The sequence below is a fragment of the Cetorhinus maximus genome, chromosome 23, assembly GCF_964194155.1.
Source record: "Cetorhinus maximus chromosome 23, sCetMax3.hap1.1, whole genome shotgun sequence".
In the NCBI taxonomy this organism is placed as follows: Eukaryota; Metazoa; Chordata; class Chondrichthyes; order Lamniformes; family Cetorhinidae; genus Cetorhinus; species Cetorhinus maximus.
The window spans coordinates 25,149,608-25,162,679 of NC_135901.1; the positions used below are offsets into that span (position 1 = coordinate 25,149,608).

The window sequence follows — 13,072 nt, forward strand, 5'->3', positions numbered from 1 at the left end:
TTAATTGAACATGTTTTCCTCTGTGTGTTTCTCAGACACACTCACCCCTGTGGAAAGATCGATTGCCCAGTGTATTAAGCAGATATTAAGGGTTCACTGGTTAGTTAAGCACATAGAATACCTGGTCGAGCTTAATTCAATAATTCTACACTCCCCACACATTATAAGTAAAGGGCCAAGTTAAGGGAGTATCTCCGGTGTGATAGAGCGGGTGAATTTTGGAGTACAGTTGTAAAGCAGTATTAACACTCTAAAATCACAAAATTACCAATTGGTTGGTGTGTTTCAGTATGAAAGAATCCCAGATGATCCCAGGTTATTGGAGAAAATTCTGAAGGAGAGAATCTATCTCCACTTCGAGAGGCAAGTTTTGATCAGGGATAATCAGCATGGCTTTTTCAGAGGGAGGTCATGCCTAACAAATTTGATTGAATTTTTTGAGGAGGTGACCAGGTGTGTAGATGAGGGTAGTGTAGTTCATGTAGTTTACGTGGATTTCAGCAAAGCCTTTGACAAGGTCCCACATGGGAGACTTATAAAGAAGGCAAATGCACATGGGATATAGGATAATTTGATAAGGTGGATTCAAAATTGGCTTAGTTGTAGGAGACAGAATGTGATGACAGAAAGATGTTTTAGTGACTGGAAGCCAGTGTCCAATGGCGTACCACAGGGATCTTTGCTGGGTCCCCTATTATTCATCATTTATATAAACGACATAGATGACTATGTGGGAGGTAGGATTAGTAAGTTTGCGGATGACACAAAGATTGGCTGGGTGGTTAACAGTGAGGTTGATTGTCTTGGGTGACAGGAAGATAGAGACGAGATGGTCAAATGGGCAGATAAGTGGCAGATGGACTTTAACCCTGAAAAGTGTGAGGCGATACACTTTGGAAGGAGTAATTTGACAAGGAAGTATTCAATGAACGGCATGACACTAGGAAGTTCTGAGGAACAAAGGGACATTGGCGTGTGTGTCCATAGATCTCTGAAGGCGGAGGGGCATGTTAGTGGGGTGATGAAAAAGGCATATGGGACACTTGCCTTTATCAGTCGAGGCATAGGTTGCAAAAGTAGGGAGGTCATGTTGGAGTTGTATAGAACCTTGGTAAGGCCACAGCTGGAGTACTGTATGCAGTTCTGGTCGCTACATTATATGAAGGATATGGTTGCACTGGTGGGGATGCAGAGGAGATTCACCAGGATGTTGCCTGGGATGAAATATTTAAGTTATGAAGAGAGGTTGGATAGACTTGGGTTGTTTTCGTTGGAGCAGAGAAGACTGAGGGGCGACCTGATCGAGGTGTACAAGATTATGAGGGGCATGGACAGGGTGGATAGGGAGCTGCTGTTCCCCTTAGTTGAAGGGTCAGTCACGAGGGGACACAAGTTCAAGGTGAGGGGCAGGAGGTTTAGGGGGGATATGAGGAAAATCTTTTTACCCAGAGGGTGGTGACGGTCTGGAATGCACTGCCTGGGAGGGCAGTGGAGGTGGGTTGCCCCACATCCTTTAAAAAGTACCTGGATGAGCACTTGGCACGTCATAACATTCAAGGCTATGGGCCAAGTGCTGGTAAATGGGATTAGATAGGTAGGTCAGATGTTTCTCACGTGCCGGTGCAGACTCGATGGGCCGAAGGGCCTCTTCTGCATTGTGTGATTATGTGACGATTGAAGTGAGAGGCCGTGTCCACTGGACCTGTTGAAGCCACATTACTGTTAAACTCATTGGGGTTTATGTGGACTGTATCAGAATGGTGCTTTGTCTTTGTTTCCCCATGAGACCTGTAACATCCTTATGAAATACCCACCACAATATCTAGCCCATAAATCTGAGGTAATTGTGATCACAGCCCTTCAAACCGTTGCAGAGAGAATCTCCAACTATTCTGAAAGATCTTTTGGTTGTAACTCCCTCAGTGAAAACCAACATCTCTGGCAAAACACAGCTTCTCTACAGCAGAAAGGAAGCCACTCACCCTCCAATTCAAACTCCACAGGAGTTAGTGAAGAGGTTGATGGTAATAACCAAGCAGACTGATTCAGCAGGAAAGCTGCTCCAGAGGGGATTCCATGGGATCTACCCAAATCTCCATCATTGGCACCAGTATGACAGACTCCAGTTAATGCTGATTTGAAAACTTGTCAGGACCATGACCTGATGTGACTCTGGTCAAAGAGGCTATACACCATAGGAAAGTCTTCCCCTCATCCCTTGCAGCAAGTAATGATTTACCCATCCTATATCATAAGGTTTTCTATCACAAGGATGGCTCTAATTTGATTTGAATCACATCCCAATGCCTTAGAATTTTGTTTGTGAGTAAAATTAGGGGAGTGTTTCTCTGTTTCAAGTCCTCGATTTGTTACATAATTACTAATGGTGGCTGAGGATGCACCATGATGTCCATCACCACCCGAATCTGCGTCTCATCTGTGTCCAAATTAAGCCAGCTTCTGCCAAATGAAAGGTGCCATTAACATGTCCCATCTTAATGATGTCCCTGGGAAACATTGCAGATTGATTATACAGTCCCACAACCCACAGGAAAAGGAGGTGACTGGTATATCCTCGTAGTTATATATATGTTTACCTGGTGGATTGAAGCTTTCACTGTCTGTAAAATTGATGTAGTCACTACAGTTGAGATCTTGTGGGAACAGATCTTAATCAGATGGGGCTTTCTGAAAAGGATAGAGGGTGATAATGGTTCTCATTTCACTGCAGACGTAATGCAGCAGCTCTTTCATCTTGTGGGTATGGGACAACATTTCAACATCCCCTACCACCCAGAATCCAGTGGAATGGCCGAGAGGATTAATCACTCTTTAGAAACAACACTGAAAAAGCTATCATGAAGGGAGCTGATGATCTGGTCAAGTCCAATGATTGGGTCACTGTCTTGCCTCTTGCCTGGCGTCTTAATGACCATTCACTCCACCCCTGTTCACTCCCCTGGTCACAGACCATTTCAGCTCATGACAGGTCTGCAAATCCAGATTGTGAATTCCCCCCACCGGGGTCCCACTCCCCACTACTATTCGACAGACTCACAAACAGTTTCTCCAGAACCTCCCTGCTAGAGGCAATGGAGAAGATGGTGCTGCCCATCTCAAAACTCCAGGGAGAACCACCCCAGCCATTACATTAACTGTTCAATGGGAGATAATTTCACGTTAAAAACATTGCTAAAATGGGGTGGGGCTGGGAAACCAATTGGGAAGGTCTACATGATGTTCTGAACAATTGGGAGAATCAAATCTTATATTCAGTAATTGGAAACAAGGAAAGGAAACACAATATCTATATTGCCAAGGAGATCAGTGTTAACAGTGCAAAATGAAAAATCAGATAACCAGCTATAGAATAAATGCTTTGTTTGATTTTATCCAAAAGGAACAAGATGTCATAAAAGCAAAATAGTGCAGATGCCGGAAATCTGAAACAAAAACAGAGCATGCTGGAAAAACTCAGCAGGTCTGACAGCATCTGTGGAGAGAGAAAAACAGAGTTAACATTTAGAGTCTGTATGACTCTTTCAGAGCTAAAGGGAAGTAGAAATGTGATTAAATTTATATTGTTTAAGGGGGGGGGGGGGCGTGTGCAGCAGGTGAAGCTGAATAGGACAAGATGTGGATGGTCATCATGCCCCTGGACTGTGTTGAGACTGAAGAGTTATTCCTGCCGTATGATCCTCCCCCCAGATTGTGGTGCGTTGTGACGTCCTGAGGTTGTGAACAGCATTATATCAATGCAAGTCTTTTTGCCAAGTTGCTGACAACGCGCACTCTCCTGATGTTGATGTCTGAAGATTTTGCTTTTTGCCCCATATACCCAAACCCAGGTCATTTCTCTATACTGGGGAGAGCAATGGTCCCAACACTGACCCTGGGGGACACCAGTGTTTACACCCCTCCAGTCTGAAGAACATCCATTAACCATTGCTCTGTTTTCTGTCCTTTCCCAAATTCCTACCCATGCTGCCCCACTCCGTTTAATACCATGAGCTTTAACTTTATCAACAAGCCTCCTGTCCAGCACCTTATCAAACACCTTCTGACAATCCATCCACACAACATCTACTGGATTTCCTTGCTCACTGCACTGTGTTATTCCCTCAGATAATTCCTGCTGTCTGTCCTGAATGAATCCATCTCATTAACAAATGTTGAGATTCAGGTTCAGACTCTCCCACTCAGCCCTCAAGTCCCTTTCCCTTATTCCTGTTGGTCTGAAGCTCACCTCAGACCCCAGGGCCGGGTTCATGGTGAAACTGATGGTCCTGAGCTGCCTTTTGGAAAATAACCAGCAATCCAACTTGTCAGTTACAATATTTAATCGAACAAAATTGATCAAAGGTTCTGATAAAATATTCTCCAAAGTTTTCTAACATGGCGCTGAGATTGTTCGTGATGATTTCATCATGGTCACCATTACCTGGTGTAGCTCAGGTTTATTTTATACCCGTTCCCGCCCATCGCTGTCCCTGAGGCACTTTACCCCCACCCAGAATCCCCATCCTATTGGAGAAAACTCAGTCACTGACCTGAGATTAGGGCTTTTAATGGTGGCTCTAACAACCCAGCATGCACCAAGAGGCAGAATCAACCCTATCTCATAAACACCAGAGCCCAAAATAAAACAGTGAACATTATCCCCCAGACCCAAATGTAAAACAGTGAACATTATCCCCCAGACCTGAATATAAAACAGTGAACATTATCCCCCACACCCGAATATAAAACAGTGAATATTATCCCCAGACCTGAATATAAAACAGTGAACATTATCCCCCAGACCCGAATATAAAAGTTAACATTATCCCCCAGACCCGAATATAAAACAGTGAACATTATCCCCAGACACGAATATAAAACAGTGAACATTATCCCCCAGCCCCGAATATAAAACAGTGAATATTGTACCCCAGATCTGGAAGCTGCCCTGAGACTGTGACATTCCAATATTCCAGATGTGCTCATTCCAGGAACTGGATTTAAGGAACCGATTATTGGAGACCAGGGATACCCCCCTTCAAACTTGCCTCATGTGAGGAACTGCACCAATGAGGTTCAGGAATGATACCAGAGTCACATGACCACCAGGTGCATCATCGAGCAAAGCATCACAATGTTGAAGATGTGTTTCAGGTATCTGGATAGGTCTGGAGGTGATCTTCAGTATTCGGCAGCCAGGGACTCCAGAATAATAGTGATGCGCTGCACCCTCACAACATTGCATAGCAGAGGAGGAGGAAGGAACAGACTCGGCTAGTGGGAGATGAGGCAGCCTGTCAGGTACTGCCTCGGGGTGGCGGGTGAGGCTGGTTAAAGGGTCAGAAGTGAGAACGCTTTGAGTGGAGTTCCCACTTGCATGTCTCCTTTCTCCATCATCCCTCTCCTGGACCAGCGTCACATCATTTCTCCCACTGTGCTGCAGACCAGCTGGTATCATCCTGGTCAATCTTCTCTGCACCCTCCAGTGTCTCTATATCCTTTTCATAATATGGTGACCAGAACCGTACGCTGTGTGGTCTCACCAAGGCTTGATACAGATTCAGCATAACTTCTGTATATTTCAATTCTATCCCTCTAGAAATAAATCCTAATGCTTGGTTTGCTTTTTTATGGCCTTGTTAACCTGGGGCACAACTTTTATTGTTTGGTGTGTTTGTACTCTGAGATCCCTTTGTTCCTCTACTCCACCCAGACTCACACCTTTTCCTACCACTGATGTGAAGCTGACTGGTCTATAATTCCCTGGGCATATTCTGTCTACCATTTTAAATATAGGAGTTACATTAGCTATTTGCCAGTCTTCAAGCACTACACCTTTTTAATGAATGATTAAATCTGTGTAGTGAGGCTTCTGCTATCTCTTCCCTAGATTAAAAAAAAATGTGGTTGCAATCCATTCGGATCTGGTACTTTACCCTCTGAGTTTGATTTGTTTCTTTAATACAGCCCCTTTCTGGACTTTAAATTGACTTATCTCATGACTCATCTCATCATTCAATGTCATATCTCCCTGTTCTATCTCCCTGGTAAATACTGAAACACAATAACTATTGAATATTTCTGTCATCTCTCTATCGTTCCCTGTGGTATTATCCTGCCTAATCCATTAATGGTCCTATTCCCATTCCAGCCTTCCTCTTTTACTGATGTTGTCAACATCCTTCCACCTACATAAGATGGTGGACGTGCAGCAAATCAAATCTGTTGGGGATGGGGGAGCTTCATATGGTTCACTTTTACTGATGGCTGAAGAGACCAATCTGTGAGAGGCAGGTTCTGCCACAGATGGCACATTTGAAGAGGTTCTCAGGTGTGGTTGTGGGTTGTTGTTTTCAGTGTTGGCATCTGTTGCCAAGCCGCTGTAATGGCCATCCTCCATCTTGTGAACGTACCCGAGCCAGTGAAGTCACCTCTGCTTGATGAGAGCCAGCATACTTGGGAGATTTGTCTTTGAGAGGACTGCCACATTCCTGATTCTGTCTCTGAGACGCCCAGAATGTGCCTCAAACAGCGAAGGTGAAAGTTGTTGAGCTTCCTTTCCTGATCACTGTAAATCGTCCATGTTTCACAGACAGACAAGGTGCTGAGGACACAGGCGTCATAAACCAGCATCTTGATGTTATTCTATGGACGATTCGTGAGTCAGCCAGAAGTGGAACTGCTTTCCCTATGCGTGTATCGAGCTCTGTATTGAGAAACAGATTGTCTGTCACTGTGGAACCAAGGTCACAGATTTCACTGACCACTTCCAGCGGGGTGTTATTTAGTGTGATATTTAGGGTGGAGATGTGACACCATGTCCCCAAACCACAGTTTTCTTGATGTTTACAGTAAGGGAGAACAAGTTACAGACATGGGAGAGACAGTGCATGAGTCTTTGTAGCTGAATTTCTGTGTGAGTCACTAGTATGGCATCATCACTGTAGCAGAGGTCTGTGATCGAGACAGGCTGTATTTTTTTGACTTCACTTTTAGACTGGACAGCTTGTAGAGTTGGCCAGCTGATCGAGTATGCAGGGAAACTCCTTCCATATCTGCAGGGAAGGCTAAGGTCAGGAACATGGAAAAGAAAATACCAAACAAAGTGGGGGCTAAGACACAGCCCTGTTTCACTCCATTCTTCACCCTGAAACTGTCAGAAGTGGAGCCGTCAAACTGTACAGTACAGGGTATGTTGTTATGAAAGGAGTGGATGAGACTGAGGAGCTTTGATGGACAAAGCTCTTGCTGCAATCTCCTCTGTCACCTTTGTTTTTGTGTATGATGATGATTTTTGTGTCACTCATGTCCTATAGAATGGATCCTACCTTCCAACAGAGAAGAAAGAAATCATGAAGATATAGCAGTAAACAGGACTTGCTGTGCTTGAGAATTTTGCCTGGAATTCCATCCTTGTCGGGTGTCTTTCGGTTTGTCCAACTCAACCATGACAGGAAGCTGAGGGAAATAGTTAAACGGAGATTGAGAGATGTCCGTCTCATGAGAGTTCCTTGATAATTTAATTTCAGAATGAAGTTGTCACTGTATGTAATGTGCATGAAAGTCAGAATTGTCAGCAAGGATTAATCAGCATTTCTGATTAGAGATGTTAATCAGACACTGAATTGTAGAGTTTGCACCAAAGATCAATTTTGGATTGAAGTAAAAATTCATAATTTTATTGTTAATAGTTCCTGGTGAGAGTTCTCGTATTAAGGGGAAAGATCACAGATGGTGCTTTTAAAAAGGGACACTACAGCCCCAAAAATCAGTGACATCTCCAGAATATTAAACTCCAGCCGGTTAGAGGGATTGTTAATATCAGCAGAAACAAACCCAGACTATCAATCCTGGGTGTGATTAACAGCAGCAAAATGAGCAAAATCCAACTCCTGCAGTCACTTATGAAGTCGCTCGTGTGTCACTAGACTGCAGGAGCGAGTGAATCCCTTCCCACACACAGAGCAGGTGAACGGTCTCTCTCCAGTGTGAACTCGCTGGTGCGCAGAGAGAGCAGATGAACATCTGAACCTTTTTCCACAGTCAGTGCAGCTGAATGGCTTCTCCTCAGTGTGAATTTGCTGGTGTGACTTAAGGGTGGACGATACAGTGAATCTCTTTCCACACACGGAGCAGGTGAATGGTTTCTCCCCAGTGTGAACTCGCTGGTGTTCAACAAGGGCATATGACTGCTTGAAACTCTTCCCGCAGGAAGTGCAGCTGAACGGCCTCTCCCCAGTGTGAACTCGCTGATGACTCACCAGACTGGATGACTGAGTAAATCCCTGCCCACACACTGAACAGGTGAACGGCTTCTCCCCAGTGTGAACTCGCTGATGTTCTTCGAGGCTGGATGTATACCTGAACCTCTTTCCACAGGAAGTGCAGCTGAATGGCTTCTCCTCAGAGTGAATTCGCTGGTGAGTCACCAGGTTGGATGACTTTGTGAACCCCTTCCCACACATGGAGCAGGTGAACGGTCTCTCCCCAGTGTGAACTCGCTGATGTTGATTGAGGTCCGATGAAGACCTAAACCTCTTTCCACAGGAAGTGCAGCTGAATGGCCTCTCCTCAGTGTGAATTCTCTGGTGTAACATTAGGCAGGTAGGCTGAGTAAATCCCTTGCCACACACGGAACAGGTGAATGGCCTTTCCCCAGTGTGAGTGCGTCGATGGTTTTCCAACCGGGATGGATAATTGAAACCTTTACCACAGTCCTCACATTTCCATTGTTTTTCCACGGTGCCGGCCCGGGTGTGACTGCGTCGATGATATTCCAGCCGGGATCTATAACTGAATCCTTTACCACAGTCCTCACATTTCCATGGTTTCTCCATGATACCAGTATCCTTTTGTCTCTCCAGGTTGAAGCCTCATCCACACACACAGAACACGTGTACAGTTTCTCCCCGCTGTGAATGGTGTGATTAATTTTCAGGCTGTGTAACTTGCTAAAACTCCTTCCACAGTCAGTTAACTGGAACACCCACACTAGGATGTGTGTTTCTTGGTGCTTTTCCAGTTACACTGATGTTTCAAAACTTCTCCCACAGAAAGAACAGACAAACGTTTCTCCTTCCACGTTCAAAGGCTGATGATATTCAGGTCCTGATGAACCGAATGACTGTCAGTTCATGACATGAAGTTTGGTTTGAGTTTCCCATCTGTAAATCCTCCCCTAATATTATCCTGTAAAAGGAGATTACAAAAGTCATCACTTTAAATCCTGGATAGAAATTCAGAACAGACAATTCTAGTTTCGATGGAACATATTTTCCTCTCTTGTTCCCCCAAAGCTGTAAATCCCCGTCCCACACACTCTCCCTCCTCCCTAGGCTGAAATCCAAACCCATCTCACCATCTCCACCATTTCTTTCCTCCACTCCCAGTTTTCTCCCTCCCTCTCCTCTGCCTGGGTTCAGTTCTCCAGCTCCTGTCTGCAGACTGACAATAAAATCAATGAGTCTTACTGGGGGTTTGGGGCCTCCAGCGGTTGTTTCTGAATCCTCCCCGCCCACCTCCCAGGGTTTCCTTCCTTCCCACAGATCAGATTCCTCATTGATTTGAGCCCAAAGTGTAACCTCTTATTTATTGTCCCCCCTCCCCCATCCTCTGATGTGAACCATCCTCCACTCGCTGACCCAGGATGGCGGCCGTTAACCTGGGCCTGTTCCCGGGGGGGGAGAAGCCCCGCAGCTGCAAACCAGGAGCTGACAATTATTCCTCAGGGTTTGCGGATCCACAAAGTGTTTCCAAATCCTCCCACCCACCGCCTCGCTCTGACTCCGCTTCTCCGGGACAAACAGGCGCCTCTTCCCGCAAGGCCATCAATCGCATTGCGCACGCGCCAAGCTTGACAAGGCGCCTGCGCACTGCTGTCCATTTCCAGTAGCCGCACTACGCATGCTCCAGCTCACAATTTGATTGATTGACGGCAGCTCCGGACCAATAGGGAGAGGGGGCGGGACCGGGGACTGCACTTCTGCCCGCGTCTCCCTCACTGGCTGAAACTCTGCATTATTTTGAAAGCTGATTTATTTCAAACTCCAGGAGAAAACTGGACCTTTCTGTTTGTGGCTTTAAACAGATGAAACCCTGTGGGTGTGGAGCAAACATTTCAACATTTGTTTCTGAAATGTGGGAAAATAGTGAAACAATGTACAAAGTAATCCAGAAACCCAGGGTAATGCTCTGGAGACATGGGCTTGAATCCCGCCATGGCAGATGGTGGAATTTGAATTCAATAGAAATCTGGAATTAAAAGTCCAGTGATGACCATGAAACCATTGTCGATTGTTGTAAAAACCCATCTGGTTCACTAATGCCCTTTAGGGAAGGAAATCTGCTGTCCTTACCTGGACTGGCCTACTTGTGACTCCAGACCAACAGCAATGTGGTTGACTCTGAAATGCCCCCTGAAATGGCCTAGCCAGCCACTCAGTTGTAACAACCCGCTACAAAGGCACAAAAAAGGAATGAAACCGGACGGACCACCCGGCATCGAACTAGGCAACGGAACCGACAATGGCAATAACAGCCCTGTCGACACTGCAAAGTCTTCCTTACTAACATCTGGGGGCTAGTGCTAAAATTGGGAGAGCTGTCTCACAGATGAGGCAAGCAACAGCCTGACATAGTCATCCTCATACCTTACAGATAATGTCCCAGACTCCACCATCGCCATCCCTGGGTATGTCCTGTCCCACCGGCAGGGCAGGCCCAGCAGAGGTGGCAGCACAGTGGTATACAGATGGGACAAAGTTGCCCTGGGAGGTCTCAACATCGACTCCGGACCCCATGAAGCCTCATGGCATCAGATCAAACATGGGCAAGGAAACCTCCTGCTGATTACCATGTACCGCCCTCCCACAGCTGATGAATGAGCGCTCCTCCATGTTGAACATCACTTGGAGGAAGCACTGATGCTGGCAAGGGCGCAGAAAGTACTCGGGGTGGGGGACTTCAATGTCCATCACCAAGAGTGGCTCGGTAGCACCAATACTGACCGAGCTGGCCGAGTCAAAAATGACATAGCTGCTAAACTGGGTCTGAAGCAGGTGGTGAGGGAACAAACAAGAGGGAAAAACATACTTGACCTCATCCTCACCAACCTGCCTGCCACAGATGCATCTGTCCATGACAGTATCGGTAGGAGTGACCACTGCACAGTCGTTGTGGAGATGAAGTCCCACCTTCACATTGAGGATATCCTCCATCGTATTGTGTGGCAGGACCATCGTGCTAAATGGGATAGATTTCGAACAGATCTAGCAATTTAAGACTGGGCATCCATGAGGCACTGTGGACTATCAGCTGCAGCAAAATTGTACTCAAACACAATTTGTAACCTCATGGCCTGGCATATCCCCCACTCTACCATTACCATCAAGCCAGGAAATCAACCTTGATTCAATGAAGAGTGCAAGGGGGAAGTGCCGGGAGCAAAACCAGGCATACCTAAAAATGAGGTGTCAACCTGGTGAAGCAATAAAACAGGACTACTTGCGTGCCAAACAGCACAAGCAGCAAGTGATAGATAGAGCTAAGTGATCCCACAACCAACGGATCAGATCTAAAGTCTGCAGTCCTGCCACATCCTGTCGTGAATGGTGGTGGACAATTAAACGACTCACTGGAGGAGGTGGCTCCACAAATATCCCCATCCTCAATGATGGGGGAGCCCAGCACAGCAGTGCAAAAGATAAGGCTGAAGCATTTGGAACAATCTTCAGCCAGAAGTGCTGAGTGGATGATCCATCTCGGCCTCCTCCGGAGGTTCCCAGCATCACAGATGCTAGTCTTCAGCCAATACAATTCACTCCATGTGATATCAAGAAACAGCTGAAGGTACTGGATACTGCAAAGGCTATGGACCCTGACAACATTCCGTCAAGAGTACTGAAGACTTGTGCTCCAGAACTTGCCACATCTCTAGCCAAACTGTTCCAGTACAGCTACAACACTGGCTTCCACCTGGCCATGTGGAAAATTGCCCAGGTATGTCCTGTACACAAAAAGCAGGACAAATCCAACCCAGCCAATTACTGCCCCATCAGTCTACTCTCGATCATCAGTAAAGTAATGGAAGGGGTCATCAACAGTGCTATCAAGCAGCACTTGCTTAGCAATAACCTGCTCATTGATGCCCAGTTTGGGTTCCGCCAGGGTCACTCAGCTCCTGACCTCATTGCAGCCTTAGTTCAAACATGGGCATAAGAGCTGAACTCCCAAGGTGAGGTGAGAGTGGCTGCCCTTGACGCCAAGGCAACATTTGACCGAGTGTGGCATTAAGGGGCCCTAGCAAAACTGGAGTCAATGCGAATCAGGGGGAAAACTCTCCGTTGGTTGGGTCATACCTAGTACAAAGGAAGATGGTTGTGGTTGCTGGAGGTCAGCCATCTCAGCTCCAGGACATCACTGGAATTTCTCAGGGTAGTGTCCTCGGCCCAAACATCTTCAGCTGCTTCATCAATGACCTTCCTTCCATCATAAGGTCAGAAGTGGGGATGTTCACTGATGATTGCATAATGTTCAGCACCATTCATGACTCCTCAGATACTGAAGCAGTCCATGTCCAAATTAGCAAGACCTGGACAATATCCAGGCTTGGGCAAGCAACATTCGCACCACACAAGTGTCAGGCAATGATCATCTCCAAAAAGAGAGAATCCAACAATCGTCCATTGATGTTCAATAGTATTACCATCACTGAATTCCCCACTATCAACATCCTGGGGGTCACTATTGACCAGAAACTGAACTGGACAAGCTGTATAAATACTGTGGTTACAAGAACAGGTCAGAGGCTAGGAATCGTGCGACGAGTAACTCACCTCCTGACTCCCCAAAGACTGTCCACCAACTGCAAAGCACACGTCAGGAATGTGATGGAATACTCCCCACTTACCTGGATGACTGCAGCTCCTACAACACAGAAGAAGCTTGACACCATCCAAGAAAAAGCAGTCCGCTTGATTGGCACCACATCCACAAACATTCACTCTCTCCAGCACCGACGCACATTAGCAGCAGTGTGTACCATTTACAAGATGCACTGCAGGAATTCACCAAG

General features: G+C 46.2%; 1 protein-coding gene across 1 annotated transcript in view; it reads right to left on the reverse strand.

Annotated features, from left to right (window-relative positions):
- LOC144697443 (uncharacterized) overlaps positions 1-8,862 on the reverse strand; it is a 29,618-nt gene extending 20,756 nt beyond the window's left edge. Inside the window, exon 1 of the mRNA XM_078569420.1 lies at positions 8,032-8,862. Within this exon, the coding sequence (XP_078425546.1) occupies positions 8,032-8,837 (806 nt within the window). The 5' untranslated portion in view covers positions 8,838-8,862. The remainder of the gene's footprint in view (positions 1-8,031) is intronic.
- Positions 8,863-13,072: the final 4,210 nt, after the last annotated feature.